Source organism: Muscardinus avellanarius, assembly GCF_963383645.1.
Source record: "Muscardinus avellanarius genome assembly, chromosome: 13".
Lineage (NCBI taxonomy): Eukaryota > Metazoa > Chordata > Mammalia > Rodentia > Gliridae > Muscardinus > Muscardinus avellanarius.
The window spans coordinates 94,458,092-94,481,097 of record NC_137799.1 but is presented as its reverse complement, the minus strand read 5'-3'; the positions used below and the strand labels follow the sequence as shown (position 1 = coordinate 94,481,097).

Here is a 23,006-nt window from a genome sequence, read left to right as displayed (position 1 = left end):
GCAGGGAGCCGAGGCTGACTCAGACCGCAAGCCCCCGCCCTGGGAGCCTAGACCCCGCGGGCCCCTTCCCTGCAGACCCCACCCGTGTTTGGGCCCGCGGGAAAACGCCCGGGCCAAGTACCCGAGCGCGCACCTGTGGGATGGGGTGGGCCTGGGCTGCACTCGTCTTCCGACTCCCCCAATCTAGAGTTAGAGCCTCCATCCTGAAAGTGACCCGCCTCCCCGCGCCGGCCTGAACTAGGGGTTACCGTAGGAGGCGGTGTCTGGTAACACTGACTTGGAGAACGAGGATGGTCGCAGGAGTACTTAGATCCGGGGCCCAAGACATCTCCGGAGCTCCCGCCAGCCTGGGGCTGCGACTGGAGGGGGGCACAGACCCTCACACCGGGGCGGCTGCTGGGCCCAGCCGTCTAGAGAGCCCCTGCCAAGCGCTGCCTCTTGGACAGTCCTGAGAGCGGAGGGGGAGAGGGAGGCAGGCAGGGGCCTGCTGGGATGAGGCCAGAGGCCGGGAGAAAGGCCTGAGACTGGGACGGGAGGCCACCAGCCCCGCTCCCTGGCTGCCTGGGCCAGACCACCTCTCTTGCTGCCTCAGGTGCCCTTCCCGGGAAGATGGTGGTTGGACTCCCCAGGCAGGAGGGCCCCACGAGACCCTCGCTTCGTCAGGCAGAGGTGGGAGGCCGCTGGGCCAGCAGAAGTGGACACCATTCCTGTCTCTCCATGCCTGAGAGGCCAGCGGGCGGGGAGAGGCTGCAGCACCCTCAGTGGGGCTCGCCTTGTGCCTTCCAAAGAGCGTCGCTGAACCCCCAGAGAGCGTCGCTGGACCGCCTGCCTCCAGGTTCAGAAAGCCGCCCAGCATCTGGAGAGAGTGGTAGGTAGCAGGCTGGGCCTCAGCGGAGCAGCCCCTGTGGACGAGGGGTCTTGTCCATCTGCGAGTCTCCGCCGAGATGTAGCGCCAGCCTCGAAGGCCTCCCCACCACAGCAGGAACAGGAGAAAAGGAAACTAGCCGAGGTGTGATAAACCCATTTCCCCGTGTGCAGACGGAGGCCGCACAGCCTTCCTACAGGAAGGGGCGGCCCAGGGCTCCGGAGGGGCCCAGGTGCTGCCCAGCGGCGGGTGGGGCTGGAGAGGGGGGGAGGCAGCAGCTCCTCCCCAGCCTCCTGGACGCCGGCCCCCCTTGGAAGAAGAGTTCTGTCTCACCAGAGCTAGTCGGGTGGGTCCCCCACCAGAAACAGGTGGCGGGCTTTCCCCAGTGGCAGGCGACGAGAGGCAGAGTGCAGGGTTTATCTTTGGGACTGCTCATCCAGCGGCTCGGGATTATACTCTCCTAGTGATGAATCGAAAGATGGAGAGAAGATGCTGTCCATTTTCTCAAACCCGCGGGAGCCTTCGAGGCTCAGGGCGGGAGCCGGCGCCCCCCTCTCCGAGCTCGGGGCTCCGGCCCCTCCCTAGCCCGGCCGGAGGGGAGCGCGCTCCGCCCCACGTCTGGGGTGCAGACCGCTTCCCTGCAGGGCAGCTGGAGGGAGGAGGCCGGGGCGGCCTGAGACGGGGCGGCCGGGTGGGAGCGCGGCTGCGGCCGCCACTGAGCGGGTCCCTGCCGCCGCCGCCGCCGCCACCCCGGGCCGGGCGCCGCCGCCTCTTACCTGGGTGGCCCGCAGCCTCCCCGTCCCTGCGCCTCGCGTCCTCTCCGAGCTCTGGGGCTCTCCTTCCAGGGCGCTGCGCTGCGATCTCCCCGGCGTCGTGTCGGCCCCTCTCCGGCGACTCCCTCCTCCCTTCTCCCTCCCATCTCCCTTCCCTCCTCCCTCCTTTCCTTCCTCTTCTCCTCCCTCCTCCCTCTCCCTCCTCCCCCTGCTCCCTCCCCCTGCACCCTCCTCCCGGCTCCCTCCTCCCCTCCCTGCTCCCTCCTCCCGTCTCCCTCCTCCCCTCCCTGCTCCCTCCTCCCGGCTCCCTCCTCCCTCCTCCCCTCCCTCCTCCCTCTCCCCTCCCTGTCCCTCCTTCCCGCCCACCTCCCGTCTCCCTCCTCCCCTCCCTCCTCCCTCCTCCCTCTCCCCTCCCTGTCCCTCCTTCCCGCCCACCTCCCGTCTCCCTCCTCCCCTCCCTCCTTCCTCCTCCCCTCTCCCCTCCCTGCTCCCTCCTCCCCTCCCTGCTCCCTCCTCCCGGCTCCCTCCTCCCTCCTCCCCTCCCTCCTCCCTCTCCCCTCCCTGTACCTCCTTCCCGCCCACCTCCCGTCTCCCTCCTCCCCTCCCTCCTCCCTCTCCCCTCTCCCCTCCCTCTCCCTCCTCCCCTCTCCCTCCCTCTCCCTCCTCCCCTCTCCCTCCCGTCTCCCTCCTCCCCTCCCTCCTCCCTCCGGGGGCGGCGGCCGGGCGGGGCGGGGCGGTGACGCGGGGCGGGCCGGGCTAGAGGCGCGCGCGGGCGCGGGGCGGGGGCGCAGTCCGGGTCGCCGGCGCCGCGGGGAGGGGGCATGAGCCGGCGCCCGCGCGCGGCCCGGAGCTGCGGGCCGGCCTAGAGCCGCCATGCAGCGGCCCGGGGAGCCGGGCGGCGCCGCGCGCTTCGGCCCGCCCGAGGGCTGCGCCGACCCCCGGCCGCACCGCTACCGCAGCTTCATGATCGAGGAGATCCTCACCGAGCCGCCGGGACCCAAGGGCGCCGCGCCCGCCGCCGCCGCCGCCGCGGGCGAGCTGCTCAAGTTCGGGGTGCAGGCGCTGCTGGCGGCGCGGCCCTTCCACAGCCACCTGGGTACGTGCGGCGGGCGGGCGGCGGCGAGGGCGGCCGGCCGCGGACCTCTGCGAGCCCAGGTGACCCAGGCCGCGGGGGCCGCAGGGCAGGGCCGCCGAGCCGGGGCGGGCCTGGGGGTCTGGGCTGACCGGCGCCCCGGGCCTTCTGGACTCCGCTCTCAGCGGCGACACACCAGGCCTCCGGCCGGCCGGCCTGGCTTTGGGCAGGAGGCCTGGCCCGCCACTGCTGCCGGCTGTCCACTTGCAGGTCGCTGGGCAGGAGGCCTGGCCCGCCATTGCCGGCTGTCCACTTGCAGGTCGCTGGGCAGGAGGCCTGGCCCGCCACTGCTGCCGGCTGTCCACTTGCAGGTCGCTGGGCAGGAGGCCTGGCCCGCCATTGCCGGCTGTCCACTTGCAGGTCGCTGGGCAGGAGGCCTGGCCCGCCACTGCTGCCGGCTGTCCACTTGCAGGTCGCTGGGCTGGAGGCCTGGCCCGCCACTGCCTGCCACTGCTGCCGGCTGTCCACTTGCAGGTCGCTGGGCTGGAGGCCTGGCCCGCCGCTGCCCGCCGCTGTCCACTTGCAGGTCACTGGGCCTCAGCGAGCCCAGCCACTTGCCCAGATCTCTCTTTTCTTTTCTTTTTTCTTTTCTTGGCATGGCCGCTGCTTTCTCCAGCGTCCCCATCCCCTTCTCGCCTTCCTCGTCGTGTCCACCCTGCCGCTGGCCCTTGCGCTGTCCCCTCTGGGGTGGACAGGTCCGCCAGCCCCAGTTAAGCTTGCCCCCAGGGTCCCGGCTCCACCTGCCCTGTCAGTGCCCCAGCCCCCTTTCCAAACTGTGTGTGTGCTCGCAGTCCCTGGGATCCCTAGGGACTAGGGAAGGCCAGCGGGAAGGGGCCTCCGGGCTTGTGCGACCCTACGTCCCCCAGGCCGCCTTTTCTGCAGCCCCTTGGCTCGGCCGGTCCCGTGTGTCCTGTGTGGCCCCGAGGCGGCATCTCGGCGACGTCCACTGTGCTCTGCGCTGTCCTTAGTAATTCGTTTGAAGCGGGCAAAAATAACAATAATAATCACATCAAGACTGAAGGATATGGAAGTATCGCCACAGGAAAGCGCCCAAGCAAAGGAACCAGAAGAACGGTTTTGGTGTTCTGATGGCTTTGAAATGCGCAGGAAGCGCCCAACCCCACCCAGACGCCACCCCGCGCGCCCGCCCCTGGCTGGGGTGCTGCGCCTTCGGTCTTATTCCAAGCGCTGCAAAGCAGATTGAGTTGGGGACAAAGGCCCACGTTCCTAATTCGCAGCCATTTCTTCTTGCTTTTCCTTTTCACGAAAGACACACCACGTCTCAGAGCTGCAGACGACGTGCTCCTAGAGAGCCCCGAAGTCTCCGCAGCTGCTGGGGCTGCTGGGCAACTCCGGCGGAGATGGGGAGGGAGGCTGGTCCCTCGGCACCGCCAGGAGGGCCGCCTGGGCGCCGGGCACTGGCCGAGCCGAGGCTTCCAGGCGGCGGCGGGCACTTAGGCTGGCTCTCTCTCCCCGCAGCAGTGCTGAAGGCCGAGCAGGCCGCGGTGTTCAAATTCCCCCTGGCGCCGCTGGGCTGCTCCGGCCTGGGCTCCGCGCTGCTGGCCGCGGGCCCCGGGCTGCCTGGCGGGGCTGGGGCGCCGCACCTGCCGCTGGAGCTGCAGCTCCGCGGGAAGCTGGAGGCCGCGGGCCCGGGGGAGCCGGGCGCCAAAGCCAAGAAGGGGCGCCGCAGCCGCACCGTGTTCACCGAGCTGCAGCTCATGGGCCTGGAGAAGCGGTTCGAGAAGCAGAAATACCTCTCCACGCCGGACAGGTAGGGTGGGGAGGCTGGGGGCACAGCCGGGGGGGACGCCACCTTGCTGAGGGTGTGTCCTGCGCTTTCTAGAATAGATCTGGCGGAGTCCCTGGGCCTGAGCCAGCTGCAGGTGAAGACTTGGTACCAGAATCGGAGGATGAAGTGGAAAAAGATAGTGAGTGCCTGTGGGACCTCGGCGCCCGGGTCCCTCGCCCTGGGCGCTCCCTCTCCTCCCCAGGACCGCCGGCCCCTGGGGCTGCCTCTCCCCAGCGCCGCTCTACCAGCTCTGAGTCCGGGTCCTTCGCCCGCCTGGGTGCTGGGCACCGGGGTCCCCTGCCCTCCCCCTCTCACCGAGGTACTGGCCATCTCCCGCGCCAGGTGCTGCAGGGCGGCGGCCTGGAGTCCCCCACCAAGCCCAAGGGCAGGCCCAAGAAGAACTCCATCCCCACGAGCGAGCAGCTCACGGAGCAGGAGCGCGCCAAAGAGGCGGAGAAGCCGGCGGAGGCGCCGGGCGAGCCCAGCGACGGCAGCCGCGAGGACTGAGGTCGGTGGAGAGTGCGGAGCCCGAAACGCGAGCGGCCCCCGCGCCCGCGCTGTCCACTTTCTAAACGGCTCGTTATTTCTTGGAATACGGACAATCGGGGCAGAGGAGGAACGACACATCCTGACTCCAAACCTGGCCGGCGGGCGCGCTCCTGGCCCTCGCCTGGACGCGGGCCCCGGGCCTCTCCGGAGCCGGACGCATCACCCGGCTGCTCGCTGCCCGGCCGCCCGGCCGCAGGCCACCAGGATAAGTCAGCGGCGGGCCTGAGGCCGGGTCCACACGACCTGGGGCTTCTACCCCCATCTTGCGAAGACGGTGACTTTTTTTTTTTCAATAAAATATTTTATGACACAGTGGGGCTTGGCGCGGCGGCTTCTGAATCTCCGGGGTGGCGTGCGTGGGCCAGGTAAAACCTCCTTTCCTCTGGCTTCGTGGGAAGGGGGCCCTGCTCCAGCTGACCGGACTGACCAGGGTGGATGCGGGGCTGCTGCAGGATACTACAGATCGCAGCTCCCCCTTAGAGGCCAGGCCAGCATTCCTACCTTCCCAGCCCGGGCTAAGCCCCCCACCACCCCTGCCTGGGCTCAGAGCTGCCTGTGGCCAGTCAGACATCCTGGGGCGTGAGGGACAGACCCTGTGGTCCTTCAAATGGCCACAGTCAGCCGTTTTGGAAGCGAACAGCAAGCTCATCAGGCAGGGCCCACTGAGGCAAGCCAGGGCAGCCCAGGGCACCCTTCCGTACACCCTAGCTGGGGTGGAGGCACCTAGACCTCAGGGATGTGGTTCTGGGCAATGAGAACACCTGAATATGAGAGAGGGGAGAGAGGAGAGATGGCGAAAAAGTTCTAAGTGCCCTGCTGGAGGTCCAGAGGAGCTTAGTGGGAATAGACCAGGGACTCTAGTGGTTAAGGAGCAGGAAGGTGGCACAGCCTGGCCTTGCATTTCAAGCACGACCAGGATTCAAAGATGAGGCCCCTTCTACAGGAAAGATGGGGCGCGCTCTAGCAGGTCTCCTGCGGTCGCGGCAGGCTGTTCCTTGGAATAGAGCAGTGACCAGTGAGGACCCCATTTGCTAGGGCGAGGGACACTGCTCTTTCTCCACTAGTTAGGCCCTCCTAGGATGTGTACTTGGGCCTTTAGTCCCCAGAATCCAAATCAAGGCCCAGAGGGTCGAGAGAGAAAAAACAGCGCACATTTTGGGGGCCCAGGGCCACTCTGTGAATAACCTGGAAATGAACTATTTCAGCTTTGCAAATAACACCCAGGCTACTCCCCCAGGACGCCCCAGGGGCCCAAGGAAGACGGAGACGCCCCAGTGCCAGAGGAAAGGAATCTTCAGTGTGTGGGGGAGTTCTTGGGCCCTTGGGGTTACCCAGGTCAGCTCCACCTAGCGACACTCTTGCTGGTCTTGTACCAGGCCCCAGCACGCAGGTGACAGAATCCTTTACAGTTCAAAAAGCAGCAAAGCCATAGATGGGGAGCTAAGATTCCAACTCCATCGCTGTCGACTCTGGAAGCAAGGCTGGTCAGCGCCAGGAGGCTGGGAGCAGTGGAGCTCAGGGGCCGAAATCCCAGTACTTGGGAAGCCGAGAAAGGAGGATCCTAGGTTCAAGGCCAGTCTGAGCAACTTAGTGAGAGCCTGTTTCAGAATAAAAAAATTTAAAAGGCTGGGGGTGTAGCTTGGAGTTGAGAAAACAGCCACCACCAAGGACTAAAGATGGGCCATAAGAGTAATCTCCTGTGCTTTAGCAAGTCTGAAGAATGTTCCTTTAGATAAATTAGCTGCTGGGGGGCATCCAGGGCGACTTCGGGCAGCCCTTCAGCGGGCTGGACCAGGCAGTCTTTGTAGACACCCAGCTCTAAAGAGGTGCAGAAGAGGATACGGTTAATTAGGTCAGGATACAAGGGGCCCCAATTTCAGTAAGTGCAGCCTTCCCCGGGGATGGGGAGCCCGGCTCAAGAACTCTCATCCGTCGGCAGAGGGGAAGCTGGGCCCCAAAAGGGGCTTTCTTGCTGGGTAGAATCCTCCAGCCGGAATGGCGGCTTCGGAAAGTTCCCGGGAGCAGCGAAGGCGGAGGCAGAGCCCGACTCCTCGGGGCGCGCCCGGAGAAGCCCCCCAGCTCCCCGCAGCGGCCGCGCCCCTAGCTCCAGGCCCTCGAGGAGAGAGGGAAGGTCCCCTCGGTCTCCTTCCTCCTGGATCCGCGCCACCCACAGCTCTGCTCAGCCCGAAGGTCCTGGGAAACGGAGCAGAGACGCGCGGCCGGCCGCGGCGGCGCTTCCCGGGGAGGGAGCCGGGGTCCAAGGGCGGTGGGAGGGCTGGCCCGGTTTGCACCGCTGCGGGCAGGGATGGAGACGTGGGGGAGGCCTGGCTGAAGGGCCCCCGGGTCTGGGTGGAGCGGGTCCCGGCGTTGTCGGGAGGGTCAGCTTCGGTGGCCGGTGGCCGCGCAGCTTGGCCCAGCCGGGGGGGCCCTCCTGCGACCCCACTTAAAAACCAGTAATAAAGCTATTCGGGTCTGCTCCCTCTCCTTGTTCTGAATTTCGCCGAAGGGTCAGCAGTGAGAATTTAGAAGGTGTTAGAAAAGGAAGGCGGCCCGGGTGACGTTAACCAGGCGAGTGCACGCTTTACGTGTGTCTGAGCTTACTGTGCTTCGGGAAAACTGAGACCCAGAGCCGCCGGGCAGGAGCCGCCTCGCCAGCCCCCTAGCTCCCAGCGAGCACCGTATTCCTGCCTTTTAGCCAGAACTCCGGGCTGGAGCAGAAACCAGGCGGCTTCGTCGTCTCTCTTCACCCTGTGGTCATTTTGTTTCCATACCGCAGCAGCACCGAGGGAGAAGGTTCCCTGTGGGAACCTCCCCTCCGCTGGCCCATCCAGGCCCTGGGCTCTTGGGGAAGCCGCTTCGGCCGCCATCCCAGCTCACCCTGGCCAGGAGGGGATTTGGAACTGAAAGTTAGCCGGCAAAGGAGCTGGGACTCCCACTCCTGATGGCACCCTGGTGGCTTGAGCAGCGTCAGAGCCCCCCACACCCTGCGCAGGGCCCTGGGGCTCCCCAGTCCCAGCCCAGCAGGCTTCCAGGACTCCTGTTGCTGGTGGGCAGGGCCTTCCTTCTTGGACCCCTCTGCAGCTGTAGGGCATTCGTAGACCCCAGAGATTCAGTGCTTCCAAATGCTGGCTTGAAGAGAGCATCTGACCTGGTCCCAGGGGCACAGGCCTAGAACCCGTACTTGGGAGACTTGGGATGATGACGGATACCAGCCTCAGCAACTTGGCAAGACCGTTTTTCAAATGTTTAAAAATAGCTTTGGAAGCGTAGCTTGGAGGTAGAAGGCCCCTGAGTTCAATCCCCAGTAACCAACCCCCACCCCATACACACACAATAGTTACTGCCCATTTCTGAAATATGGGTTCCTATGGCAATTGAGGTGGGGTGAGGGGTCTCAGGCATTGTGCTTCCCCCATGCAATGCCCCTGCCACCTCAGTGTGCTGCCGAGGAAGCCATTCCTGGAGCTGGAATGGACAGAGGTGGCCCCTGGCCTCCCAGACACCAGCCATGGGTGAGGAAAGCCCATGTCCAAGAGGGGCCAAAACTCTTGGAAGTGGGACTTAAGGGGAGCCAAGCTCTCCTGTGAGTCCAGAAGCCCAGGTACTGGGGGAAGGGGGTGGGTCATGGGGGCCCATTCAGAGAGATGCCCGGACCTGGGAAAAATTTTAAATTTTAGGAACACCTGAAGAGACTGGTTTCCCTGACAGTCTTTCTTTCTTTCTCCCTCCCTCCCTCCCTCCCTCCCTCCCTTCTCTCTCTCTCTCTCTCTCTCTCTCTCTCTCTCTCTCTCTCTCTTTTTCTTTCTTTCTTTCTTTTTATGATACTGGGGGTGGAACCCAGGGGCTTTTTACCTCTGGGATATATTCCCAGACCTATTTTATACTTTTTAAATTTGGAAACAGGGTTTCACTAAGTTGCTGAGAGCCTCACTAAGTAGCCGAGGCTGGCTTTGAACCTGTGCGATCCTCCTGTCTTAGCCTCCCAAGTGCTGGGATTACAAGCACGTGCCACCATGCCTGGCTTTCCCTGACAATTTTCTAAAAAAAAAAAAATATAGCTGGACATGGTGGTGCACACCTGTAATCCCAGTTTTTTGGAGTCTGAAGCAAGAGGATAACAGGATAATGGTGTGGGGACATCCTCAGCCAATTAATGAGGCCCTTTGCAACTCAGTGAGACCCTATTTTAAAATAAAGAATAAAAAATAAGGCTGGGAGTGTAGCTCGGAAGTAGAATGCCTCTGGGTTTTATCCCTAGTACCACCAAAATAATAATAATAATATAATGAGAGTGTAATATAATAATAATAATGTAATAGTAATAGTAATAATAGTAATTAAGTTTCAAAATGAAACTTAAAAAGGTCTGGGGCAAAAAGCCTCTGAGTTCAATCCCCAGTAACACACATGTGTGCGTGCGTACACACACACACACACACACACACACACACACACACACATCTTCCCCCTTTTTGTGGCGCTGAGGACGGAACTCAGGGCCTCACACATGCTAGGAAAATGCTCTACCACTAAACTACATCCTAGCCCCCTTGTTTTTAAGTGAAATGTAAACTTAGTAGTGATCTATGAGAAAAAAAAATCTAGGTGCTAAAAAGTCTGAAATAGATCTTTGCATGGCTACAAAATAAAAATCCCAGGTTATATAAAAGCAATGGTCATGTCTTGGTTGGCAACTTTTAGGACCCTTCTTAGCGCCTCAAGAGATCCTTGGTGGGACACCAAGGGCGGCTTGGCGTCTCTATTATCTACTAAGCCCCGACACCGCGCTTCATCCATTTAGCAAGCGCTGGATTCCCTCCTAGATGTGGCCGCAGCACAGCCACAACCCAGCAGACGAGCTGCTCCTCCTCCTGCCCCAGGACATCCGTGTCACCCACGGATCTGGGTCCGACTTCTCCACAGCCCTTCCCTGCACCTCAAGGTTTGGATCACTGCGGTGGGGCCCCCCAGCCTCCACCCACCAGCAGCAAATCTTACCACCTGTTTACCAAGTGCTGAGGAGGCACACGCAGTGTGCCAGGCACAGTGCCGCCCCAGGCTCTACCGCAGGACTCAGGCTGAAGCGGGGAGGCAGGTGTCACAATGAAATCCGTGAGGTGAATCCGTGATGGCTGTCCTGTGGAACAGCCAGGCGTGGTGGCGCACGCTTATAATCCCCGCGCTTGGGAGGCTGAGACAGGAGGATCGCACAGATTCTAAGCCAGCCTCAGCTACTTAGCGAGGCTCACAGCAACTTAGTGAGACCCTGTTTCCAAATGAAGTATAAAATAGGTCTGGGAGTGTAGCCCAGAGGTAGAAAAGCCCCTGGGTTCCACCCCCAGCACCGCCACATGAAGCCGGGGCTCGCAGAGCCGGGCGGCTCAGGCCCTGGTCAGGGAAGGTGCTGGGGAGCTGGCCCTGGCTGTGCCTGGCACTGGGAGCAAGGTGGGGGAGAAGTGGGTGAGGGCTATGCTGGCACGGGGAGCGGGCACCAAAGTGCAAAGGTCTGAGGGCGCTGAGAGCCGGTCCCAAAGGTGAGGAGGACGGGCCAGAGCCCGTGGAGCTGGCCAGAGGCGCTCCCAGCCCCAGCTCCTGGGAGCGCGGGGCAGCCCTTGCCCGCCCCACCTCTGCACGCAGCAACGCGCAGCTCCGCCTCCTCCAGGCAATTTGCTCCCTTCCCTTTTCTTTTTCATAAGGATGCAATTTTCTGCGTGCTTTAGGGACATTAGAAGGGCGTTTGACTGACGCAGCGCCATGCGAAACACATTAGTGGGTGATGTGTGCAGGGAGGGGCCGGGGACGCAGCCCGGTGGGGGACGGGGAGACTTGGGGGTGTCCAAAAGCTCCCCAGGACTTGGGAGGCTGAGCCAGACTGCAGGAGCACTGAGGCCAGCCTTGGCGATAGAGTGAGGCCTCAGCAACTTAGAAACTGTTTTAAAAGAAAAAATAGAGTAGGTCTTGGAGTGTAGCTCAGAGGTAGAATGCCCCTGGGTTCAATCCCTAGTACCGCAAAATAAATAGTAAATCAATAAATATAAAACGAAAATAGGGCTAGGGGTGTAGTGCATAGGTGGAATGCCTCTAGGTTCAATTCCCAGTACCAAAAATAAATGTTAAAAAATTGAAGACACCAGGCTTGGTGGCGCACGCTGTAATCCCAGTATTTGGGAGGCTGAGACCGGAGGATGACGGTTCACTGCCAGCCTCAGCTACTGAATGAGGCTCTCCGCAACTTAGTGAGACCCTGTTTCAAAATAAAGAATAAAAAGTAGGGCTGGGGTGTAGCTCAGAGGTAGAATGGCCCTGGGTTCCATCCCCAGCCTCCCCTCACCCCAAAAAGAAATGAAGACAAGGGTAGAGAATATAAGAGAAAAAAGGGACAGGAGTGAGTGTGATGTGGAGAGATGTACAGATAAGAAAGGCAGCGACACAGGAGAGACGGATTGAAGAAGGAGAGAAGAAGGGCAGAAAGGAGAGGGAGGGGGAGGAGGTGGACAGGGAAGTAAGCCACAGGAAGAAGCCGCTATTCTGCCTGGACCAGTGCGTGATCTTAAGCCCAGAAATGCGCAAGTCCAGCCAGGTGTGGGCTGCACACCTGCAGTCCCAGTATTTGGGAGACTGAGACTGGAGAATCTTGGGTTTGAGGTCAGCCTCAGCACCTTAGTGAGGCCCTGTAACAAAATTTTAAAAATGGGGGTGTAGCTTGGAGGTAGAATTCCCTTGGATTCAACCCCTAGTACCACAAAACAAAAACAAAAACAGAAATTCATGAGTTCTTTACCTGGCAGACAGTGGGAAAGATTGGAAAGTGCTGGAAGCCCTCCTTCCTGTTAGCACATGCAGCTCCTCCTTCAGACACCTGTTCTTTCTCCTCCTCCAAGTGGGCAGCTCTTCCCTGGACCCCCTGCCTGACGCTTTCTGGTACTCACGGCTGTTCCCCTCCACCTGGAGCCAACAGGAAACACACCACGTGGCCACAGACCTGGTGCCAGACCCTCCTGGTCTTGTTGGGTGGGCACTGGTACCCAAGGATGCTCGGGGCTGCCGAGCCAGGAGGCTGCAGGCTGGTGGTGTCTCCCCTTCTCAGGAGGTCTCTGCGGGCTCCTTTCTCCTATCGAAATGGCCGTGGTGCTGGGTGTGGGGATGGGAAGGGTCTGGAGAGGAGTGGGCTGCTCCCAGGGCCAGGCACCTTCCGAGGGACCACAAGAGGACATGGTGTGGGACCCCAAGTGGCATTGTTTCCCTGCTTTGGGGACTGACTAGAAGCCAGCACCCTTTCTGGCCGAGGCAGGGATAGGAGCCAGTGTGTGCAGAGGCCAGCTCCCTGTGCCAGGCTGTGCCGGGACCTTTCTGCCAGTGCCCCCCCAGGTCTGGATGCTGGGCACAGCCTTGGCCGAGCTCACTGGATTCAATTCATCCTTAAACCCTTTTGGATGGAGCCTACCATGTTCATTTCTCAGATGAGCAAACTGAGGCTCAGAAAAGAGGGGCTCGTGTGGGCAGCAAAGGAAGCCGGAGCTGCCACGCAAATTGAGGCTGGAGTGAGTTCCTGGCCAGCTCTGAGTCCAGATCCCCGGAGAGGGTGCAATCCGAGCTTCCAGAATGTGGCTGGCTGCTCTGTTCTTGTTTCATTTTTTGGTACTTGGCATTGGAGCCAGGGGTATTTCACCTCTGAGCTACATCCCCAACCTTTTTTCAACTTTATTATTTATTTGTTTGTTTGTTTGTTTTTGTGGTACTGGGGATGGAACCCAGGGGCATTCTACCTCCAAACTACACTTCTAGCCCTATTTTTTTTTTTTTTTTGGTAGTACTGGGGGTGGAACCCAGGGGCTTTCTACCTCCGGGCTATACTCCCAGACCTATTTTATATTTTATTTGGAAACAGGGTCTCACTAAATTGCTGAGAGCGTCACTAAGTAGCTGAGGCTGACTTCGAACCTGTGTGATCCTCCTGTCTCAGCCTCCCAAGTGCTGGGATTACAAGCGTGCGCCACCACGCCCGGCTTAGCCCTATTTTTTATTATTTGTATTGAAACAGGGTCTCACTGAGTTGCAAAGGACCTCACTAAGTAGCTGAGGTTGTCCACAACCTGTGATCCTCCTGTCTCAGCCTCCTGAATGCTGGGATTGCAAGCATGTGCCACCCTGCCCGGCTTTATTATTTTTATTTTGAAGCAGGGTCTCATTAAGTTGCTGAGGGTCTTGTTGCATGCTAAGGCTGTCCTCAAATCTCCAATCCTTCTGTCTCAGCCTCCTATATACTGGAATTACAGGAGTGTGCCACCATACCTAGCTATTTTCTTTCTTTCCTTTCTTCCTTCCTCCCTCCCTCATCTTCTAGCAAGCATTCTGCCACCGAGCCGCACCCCAGCCCAGAATACAGCTGTTCTGAGACCAGTTATCAAAAAGCCAAGTGTCCAGGCTACAGAGCGAGGGGACCCCACGCCCGGGTTGGGAGCCACACTCTAGCCAGGCGCCCTAGGTCAGCTCCTGACCCCATCGCGGCCGGCCTAGGCATGTCACCTGTCCTCTTTGCTTCTCAATTTCCCCTCCTATAAAATAAGAACCAGTGACAATATCTCAGAGCCCGAGGCGCTTGGGCACATTGGTTTTCTCGTAAAGACTTTGGGTCGGAGCGAGGGTATGAACGGAGCGGGCGAGGAAGCCGGGGTAGAGCCTGAGCTGCTCGAGGGGACACCTTGGCCTGGCTGCCTGCTGCCCTTGCGGCTCCTCTTTGCTGGCTGGTGGGTGGCAAACAGAGGGAGCTTGGGCTTTGGAGGCAGGCCTGTGTTGGGGTCCCTGAGAGCTAGGCACCAAGGGCCCCTCGTGGATCACTGTCCCCGCGTTTCCTCTGCACCGTCTTAGCGGGGCTTACCAGGGCGCAGCGCTTCAAGTCTATCGGTTGGTGGACGCCTTGGTGGACTCGAGGCCCAGCCAGTGCTGCGTCCCGCTCCTAGGTGGGGCCAGGAGCAGGACAGCGTCCCGGGCAGTGGTGCGTGTCCTCTGCCCAGCTGCTGACGGTTGGGCCCTCCTGTCCTGTGGGATGTACTATGCAGCGCTGGGTGGCAGCAGTATCCTGGCCTCTGCCCTCACAGGGTTGCCCTCTTCCTGGGGCCTGTGGGTGGTAAACTGAGGCCAGGCGGGTGGTCGGCAGCCCTGGGGGCCCTGCTCCCAGCACCGATTCGGGGCCTTGTGGGCCAGGCTCTGTGCTTACTCTGATAGCACGTTGTCAGCTCCCAATCAACCCTGTAGACTCTGCATGAAGCTGAGTGTGTGAGGCGCACCTCTACTCCTAAACAGGAGGGTCACGCGTTCAAGGACAACCTCAGCAACACAGCGAGACTCAGCAGCCTAGTGAGGACCCGTTTCAAAATAAAATAAAAAGTAAAAAAGGGCTGGGGGTGTAGCTCAGAGGTACCATGTCCCTGGGTTCAATCCCCAGCAACACACACACACACACACACACACACACACACACAGTTGTCTTGAAGCAGGGTCTAGCTAGATTGCAGAGGCTGTCTTCGAATCTGCAATCCTCCTGTCTCAGCCTCGCAGGTACTAGGACCACAGGTGTGCGCCGCTGCGCCGGCTCAGCTGCTGGTTTTGTTTCCAGGGTCCAGCAGCTGGAAGGGAGATGTGGAGAGGGACTAGAGAAGGGCAGGGCTACCTGATGCCTGGTCTCAGAGATACCTGGGCTCGGCCTGCGTTTCTAGTTCAAAACCTTGGAAAATAAACTAGCAGGCGCCCTTTTGAAAAAAAGGACAGTATATTTCCTTGTGGCGGGGCTCTGCCGGGCAGCCTGGCTGGATTCTGGATTCTGGGAAGCCCCGTCCAAGTGGAGCTGCCAGGCGCCTGCTGGGGGGTCTGGGCCAGGCCGGGGGAGGAGCAGGCGGAGGCTAGCGAGAGGTGCAGCCTGAGTTGCAGAGCTGGGTGCAGGAGCCACACTGGAATCTCAGTACTCGGGAGGGTGAGACAGGAGGATGGCAGGTATGAGGCCAGCCTCAGTAACTTAGGGAGACCTTGTTTCATAATAAAAAAAATTAATAAATAAGCAGGCATGATGGGGCATGCTTGTAATCCCAGTACTTGGGAGGCTGAGATGGGAGGATCGTGGTTCCAGGACAGCTTCAGCTAACTAGTGAGGCCCTTTGCAACTCAGTGAGACCCTATTTTAAAATAAAGAATAAAAAATAGGGCTGGGGGTGTCGCTCGGAGGTAGAACGTCCCTGGGTTCCATCCCCAGTACCGAAAAAAAAAATAATAAAAAGGGCCAGGGTGTAGCTGGAGGTGGGATGCCCCGGTTCCACCCACAGCCCCCTTCCCAGCATCAACCACTCTAATGAGTTCATTCCTCCTTCTCCCCCGTGATCTTGTAACCAGAACTCATCCACGCCCTCGCCCACCTGTGTCCTCAGCAGCACCATTCACCACGGTCAAAGGTGGGAGCAGCTCAGGTCTCCATTGCAGAGAAATGGACACGCCGGGTAAAGTCAGGGTAGAACAATATTCTAAATACTATTCTAAATGGAACAGATGCTGAAACAGGATGAACTTTGAGACCACTATGCTCAAAGGAGCCGGTCACGAAAAGACAGACACTAAAAGATGTCACTTATCTGAGGTCCCTGGAGAAGCCGAAACAAGAGACAGAAAGTGGGGTGGTGGGTGCCAGGGTTTAAGTACAGCTGGAAAGATGCCCCCTTTTCTTCTCTCTTTCTTTCTTTCTTTCTTTCTTTCTTTCTTTCTTTCTTTCTTTCTTTCTTTCTTTCTTTCTTTCTTCAGTACTGGGGATGGAACCCAGAGGCATTCTACCATTGAGCTACACCCCAAGCCCTATTTTTTATTTATTTATTTTGAAACAGGGTCTCACTGAGTTGCAGAGGGCCTCACTAAGTAGCTGAGGCTGTCCGCAAACCGCAATCCTCCTGTCTCAGCCTCTCAAGTGCTGGGATTACAAGCGTGCACCGCCATGTCGGGCTCCTTTTCTTGTTTGAACTTCTCAATCGTAACTGTAGAAGCCAAGTTGGGGGCGCACGCCTGTAACCCCAGTACTTGGGAGGCTGAGACAGGAGGATCTCAGGTAATGGTCAGCCTCAGCAACTTCATGAGACACCCAGAAACTTAGCGAGACCTTCAGAAACTTAATGAGATCCTGTTTAAAAATAAAAAATAAAAAGGACTAGGGGAATAGCTCAGAGATAAAATGCTCCTGGGTGCAATTCCCAGCACCAAACACATGCAAAAAATAATGGTGGGATGTGCCAGGTATATAACAACACAGGGTGATCCTGGGGACCGCTGGAGGCGCAGGCAGCGGGCAGCGGGGCACTCGCTGGCCCGCGAGCCTCTTCTCCCAGGTGGAAGGCCCATGGCGACCTTTCCAGGGTCGCTCAGCGGTCTTGGCAGTGGGGCTCCCAAAGACAAGCCCCCGCTGGCTCAGGCAGACTTCCTGGTCTTTCTTGTCCCTTGCCATCCACCTGGAAGGAGCAAGCCTGCTCCGGATTGGACTCGGATAAGCACCGGCCACTCCACAGAGCATCGGCTTCTCTGGAGGCTGAGACAGGACAGAAAGCTAGTGTGTACTGGAGGCGAGTTTAGGAGGTTATTATTTTTACTTGAAGCAGGAGCTCGCTAAATTGCCGAGAGTCTCACTAAGTTGCTGAGGCTGGTCCTGAAGCTATGACCCTCCTTTCTCAGTCTCCCAAGTACTGGCAATACAGGCATGTGCCACCATGCCTGGCTAACAAGGTGAACATATTTAAAACCATTGAACTTGTTTAAATGGTCGATTTTTTTTTTTTTTTGTGGTACTGGAGATGGAACCTAGGGGCATTCTACCTCCAAGCTACACCCCCAGCCCTATTTTTTATTCTTTATTTTCTACTTATTTATTATTATTTTTTGGTACTGGGGATGGAACCCAGGGAGCATGCTACCTTCGAGCTATGCCCCAGATCTATTTTTTATTCTTTATTTTGAAACAGGGACTCACTGAGTTGCAGAGAGCTTCACTAAGTGGCTGAGGCTGTCCTCGAACTGCGATCCTCCTGTCTCAGCCTCCCGAATGCTGGGATCACAAGCGTGCGCCGCCACACTCAGCTCTGGTAGATTTTTATATCATGCCTATTTCACCATAATTTTAAAGTTATCATGCTTACGCTGCACAAAGTCCCTGTCCGTCAGAGCGCTTCATCCACCCATCCACCCCTGCTTTAGTCGTTCAGCACTGATGCCGCGTCCTGTACTCGTTAGGGCATTTGGAGACCGCTGCCGAAGGCCTCCGGGTGTGGGTGCCGTGGAGCTTCTGAGACAGCCATGAGCGTGAGCGGGACACGCGCGGCCCCCACCTTGAGAGCCATTTCCAGCTTCGGGAACAGAGAGTGAACATGATAATCAGGTGGCTGGTGTGAGGGCCTGGCCGGCTGCCGGCGGCGAGGGGCCCTCTGGCTATGGGGCGGAGGCCCAGGCGAGGGCTGGGGGCCCTGCCAGCTCAGAGGAGAGGTGGCGGCTGGGACCCAGGTGTGCAGAGGAGGGCGGAGCGCCAAGCGGCCCTGAGGCTGGTTGGTACCGGTGGGTGGGAGGGCATTAGCTGGGCCTGAGCTGCGGAGGCGGGGAGCCCACGTGGTGCCTGCATCTTCCTCTTCCAAGCCAGCCGCCTTGGTCTGTGAGCGGGATGGGCACGGGGCTGGGGACTTTGTCCCCCTCCCAGAGGGGCAGGGGTGGCCTAGTGTCCAGCCCCAGCCCAGCCCCGCGGGGCCCCTGCAGGACATGCCCCTGCTTAAGGCTGTCCTCACCACAAAGTGCTCTTTGTAATTTCTTCCTTCCTTCCTTCCTTCTTTTTTTGGTGGTACTGGGGTTCCTGGAAGCCCTTTTACCTCCGGGCTACACTCCCAGACCTATTTTTACATTGTTTTAAATTTGGAAACAGGGTCTCCTAAGCCAGCGCGCGTGGCTGGCTTCGAATCTGTGCGATCCTCCTGTCTCTGCCTCCCAAGCGCGGGGATTACAAGCGTGCGCCACCATGCCTGGCTCGCTCTTTCTTTCTTTCTTTCTTTCTTTCTTTCTTTCTTTCTTTCTTTTTTTTAAGACACTGTCTTTGGAGTGACTCATGCATTTAAATTATTTTAATCTATTTCACACGCTGTATAAATGGGGCTGTGTGTTTCTTTCTATTAAAGGCACGCTGTCTAGTTCTTGACTTTTTAAATTAAAAAAAAAAAAAAAAAGAATAACAAGCCGGGTGTGGTGGCTCACACTTGTAATCCCAGAACTTGGGAAGCTGAGACAGGAGGATCGCAGGTTCGAAGCCAGCCTCAGCTACTTAGTGAGGCTCTCAGCAACTTAGTGAGACCCTGTTTCCAAATAAAGTATAAAATAGGTCTGAGAGTATTGCCTGGAGGTATAAAACCCCTGGGTTCTACCCCCAGTATCATTAAAAAATATATATATATATATATATATATATATATATATATATATATATATATATACATACACATATACATATATGGCTGGGAGTGTAGCTTGGAAGTAGAATGCCCCTGGGTTCCATCCCCAGTATCACCAAATAATAATAATAATAAATAATTAATAATAATAAAAGAGAATTAAAAATAGGGCTGGAGATGTAGCTCAGAGGTAGAATGCCCCTGGGTTCCATCCCCAGTATCACCAAATAATAATAATAATAATAATAATAATAATAATAATAATAATAAAAGAGAATTTAAAAATAGGGCTGGGGATGTAGCTCGGAGGTAGAATGCCCCTGGGTTCCATCCCCAGTACCGCAAAAAAAAAAAAAAAAAAAAAAAAGTCAAGCGCTTACTTGTTCAGTTCTAAGTAAGATCCCTCTGTAACCCGCGCTCTGTCTCCTCCGGCTCCACTACCCAAGCCCTAGATTCAGAGCCGCGTCGTTTCATCCAAGTGAAAGCGCAGAACCCTCACACCTCTCCCTTCCTCTCACGACCGGCCTCCCTGCTCCCGCCGTCCCCTCTCAGGCTAGCAGGGTGGACAGGCGCTGGGCACCACTGACCTCTCTCGGGAGAGCCCAGCACAGTTGCCGAGTTGCCCGCCGGCACCTCCCTCGCCCGCCTGCCCGTGCTGCCCAGGCTGCCTTCTCCTTTCTCAAGGGATCTTTATTCCCTCCCAGCGCTGTCCTGGAGGGTCCGGGCTGAAGCATGGCCTTCCTTGGAGGTCCCCCAGAGACGGTCAGCTGTGGCTCAGCGCTGGCCCAGGACCTCCCCTGGGAGAAATCTGCCCAGGCGACTGTTGGGATGGGCTGGATGGGTCGGCTTTTCCACGCTCATGATTTCACGCTTATGAAATGTGTGTCTTGGTTTTGAAGTCTTAGACGGTGCCTGGCGAACACAGTTTCTCTGTACAGTCATCTAGTGAATGAACGAAATCAGCCTTTTATTTAGGTAATTGAAATCATGTTGTCACTGCCCCTCGTTGCTGTCTGTGGTTTTAAGGTCTGTGTGCTGCTGGGCGCCATCCAGCCCATTGCTCGTGCCCACCATGGCCCGGGGCCCGCCTCCCAGGGGTGGCTGGGCTGCCCTGGGCAGGTAGACTGGGCAGGGCAGATCCCCCAACCTCCAGTAGCTCTGGAAGACTCGTGGCCATCCCATCTCCAGCTTGAGCAGGGCCAGGCCTTCTGCACAAAGCACCACCAGGCAGGCTTGGGGTCCGGCTTCCCAGGAGCCAAAGCTCAGAGCAGCCACTTCCTGTGGGGGCTCGGCAGTAGAGACAGGAGGTGCCGGATGGGCAGACACCTTTCCTAGCCTTCCCAGGGACCTCTTCTGGAAGGTCTCACGTGTCTACCAATCAGAGGGGAAGTGGGGCAGGTGGCCCCATTTAGGGTCCGAGACCCTGCTTCTGGGTCAGAAACTCTGTGGCCCAGGGGAAATAGAGAGGGTCTTTAAGAAAAAACAAGGCCTTATCGATGAGCCTATCCACATGGCTGGATTCCTTATAAGAAGGGATAAGGGCGGGGACAGCCACCAGCAGCAGCAGAGCGTGTCCCCAGGGGAAGCCACAAGCAGCACCTCGACCTCAGCCTTCTGGCCCCAGAATCACAAGGGAGTGTGGGAAACCCCTGCTCTTGGCCGCAGTGACCCAGGCTGATTGGTGCAGCCCCAGGTGTCTTTTTCTGTTTGTACGGTATGGAAGCAAAGAACTTTCCAAGTCTTTCGGTGCTTCTGGAAATAAAATTAAGCCTCAGATGCACATTGCTTGTTCAGCCTGCAGCCTGAGCACTGCGCGGTCCATGGGGCTCAAAGGATGGGCTTTGGCCTCACCCTCCCATCCATATCCACACCACCCTGTGGGTGTCAGTGGTCGGCTTTGGTGGGGACATCATGAAGGTAGAGGGGGACCAGACACCACCCTTGGCCCTGGGGAAAACTTGGAGAGTTCAGTGAGCTACAGTACTCTCCATCCACCCACCCATCCATCCATCAATCATCCACCCACCCATCCACCCATCCATTCATCTATCATCCACCCACCCATCCATCATCCACCTACCCATCCATCCTTCCATCCATCCATCCATCCATCCATCCATCCATCCATCCATCCATCCACCTGTCCGTCCGTCCATCCATCCATCCACCCATCCATCCATTCATCCATCCATCCATTTGTTCACTCAATCAAGAAATATAGGCCCCTGAGACATTTGTGCCTTTTGAGGAACCAGGAAACACGTCCGAGTATGGGGTGCACTAGCCAGGGTCTTCACGCCAGTGGTACCTTGCACTAGAACAGCAGGAAACTCCATCATGGACCAGGCACCACTTTTCCATCTCTGCGATGGAAACACCCAACATGAACTACGTAGAGGAGGGAAAGCTGATTGGCTCACGGTTTCAGAGGTCCAGTCTGTCGCGGGCCACTCCAAGGCGGTGTGGCCTGCTGGGGTAGAGCTGAGCCCCAGGCAGTGGTGGCTGGGGCAGAAAGCGGGACCGGAAGTGCCGGGCAGATGCAGTCCCCTACGCTCCCACCTGCCTGAGCCAGGCCCAGGAAACCCATTCAGGGGATCAGCTGCTGATGAGATTGCGGCCAACTCAGTTACTTCACCTCTGAACCTTGTTGTGCTAGGGCCGGGCTTTCGTCATGGGAGCCTTTTGGGGACATCCCAAACTCAACAAGTGACAAACGTCCACACGCCCAGGGCCTCAGAGACCGGGAAGGCAGTTCAGGCGCCCAGGGGCCTCGTGTCCAGCCCGGTGCCGCGTGAGCCGGCTCGAGGTTTTCCAGAGTTTGGAACGCATGAGCACTGTATATCCTGCATATAGCCAATGTTATCTGATTGTGTACTCACCAAACAGATGCAGGTGAGGACCCCAAGAGGGGAAGGAGCTGGCCCTGCGGTCAGGCATGCCACCAACTTGCTTTCCCACAACTTACAAAAACAGTTTCATTTCCAGGGTTTCTTGGATTTTATTTTTTATTTTTTAATTTAATTTTTTATTTTTGGTACTGGGGGTGGAATCCAGGGGCTTTTCTACCTAAGGGCTGTACTCCCAGACCTATTTTATACTTTATTTGGAAACAGGGTCTCACTAAGTTGCTGAGAGCCTCACTAAGTAGCTGAGGCTGGCTTCGAACCTGCGATCCTCCTGTCTTAGCCTCCCAAGCGCTGGGGTTACAGGTGTGTGCCACCAGGGCTCCCCCCCCAGGGCTCACTTCCTATGCCTCAGGTCAAAGGCAGGGTGTGGAGGTCCGTGGCTCCAGGCCCAGCAACCCCTGGTTCAGCTCTGGGTGCTGCACCCCACTGCTGCTTTTTGAGAGCTTTGGGTGGGCTCCTTTCACCTCTAGGTGCCTTGGTTTTCTTTCCCATAAGATGAGGCCAATTGTGTAAGTACTTCTAGGAGTTGTCTTGGGAAGTCAACAACAAACACCCCGTCAGACACTCGCAAGTACTTTGACGGCCGCATCGCCTCCTCCTGAAACAGGAGCTGCTTCCGCGACCCTCACATGCCCAGTGCCCCCTTTTTTTCTTTAGGACTCTGGGGCTCCCTCGGGTCCATCCTGAGCCCCACTCCCCCAATGCAAAGCGGCCTCATCCTCTGAGCATGGGCTTCTGGCCCCGGCTGCACCGGGATTTCAGAGACTGGGACCGATTTCTCCCTTGAGGCCCCTTGAGTGTCCGCAGGCCCCTCCAACTGGCCATGTCCAGAGCTGAGCTGTCGTCCTCCCTCGGGCTCCTCCCTCTGCTGCTGCTGGGTCAGCCACCTCTGTGCCCCCAGGTGTCTCCCTTGCCTTGGTTAACTTGGTGTCCTGTCCCCAAGACATGGATCTGAGCACATCCCCTGGCCGGCCTTAAAAACCTTCAGAGGGCCAGGCATGGTGGCGCACGCTTGTAAGCCCAGCATTTAGGAGGCTGAGACGGGAGGATTGCGGTTCACAGACAGCCTCAGCTACTACTTAGTGAGGCCCTTTGCAACTCAGTAAGACCCTGTTTCAAAATAAAGAATAAAAAATAGGGCTGGGGGTAGAGCTCGGAGGTAGAATGCCCCTGGGTTCCATCCCTGGTGCCGCAAAATAAAACCCTTCAGAGGCCCTGGCCACACCCAGCGCGCCCCACGCTCCGCCCCAGGAGCTTGTGTTCACCCCCAATCTCCATGCTCTCCCAGGGCCTCTCTGCCTGGACGTCTCACCGCACACCATCGCTTAGCTGGGTCCTTGACCCTCCGTCTCTACTGGAAGCTCCTTCCCTTCAGAGCGTCCCCCGAGCCCTGACCCTGGTCTTTGGTGGACGGGGGTCTTCCCGTCAAGTCCAGAGCAGGACCTGCCTGTCCCCGCTGTCATGAACCCACGCGCCGCGACCTCGTATCCCCATGGCTGTGCTATTACACGGGGATCAGCAGCCGCTCTCCTCTCCTGGAG

The 23,006-nt window shown here is 58.2% G+C and overlaps 1 protein-coding gene across 1 annotated transcript; it reads left to right on the top strand.

Moving 5' to 3' along the window:
* Positions 1 to 2,511: 2,511 nt before the first annotated feature.
* BARX1 (BARX homeobox 1) lies at positions 2,512 to 5,066 on the top strand (the record flags this gene model as incomplete). Its single annotated transcript, XM_080709113.1, has 4 exons — positions 2,512 to 2,734; positions 4,250 to 4,541; positions 4,614 to 4,698; positions 4,902 to 5,066. The coding sequence occupies 4 exons, from the start codon at positions 2,512 to 2,514 to the stop codon at positions 5,064 to 5,066; spliced, it is 765 nt and encodes a 254-aa protein (XP_080565239.1).
* Between the last annotated feature and the right edge of the window lie 17,940 nt (positions 5,067 to 23,006).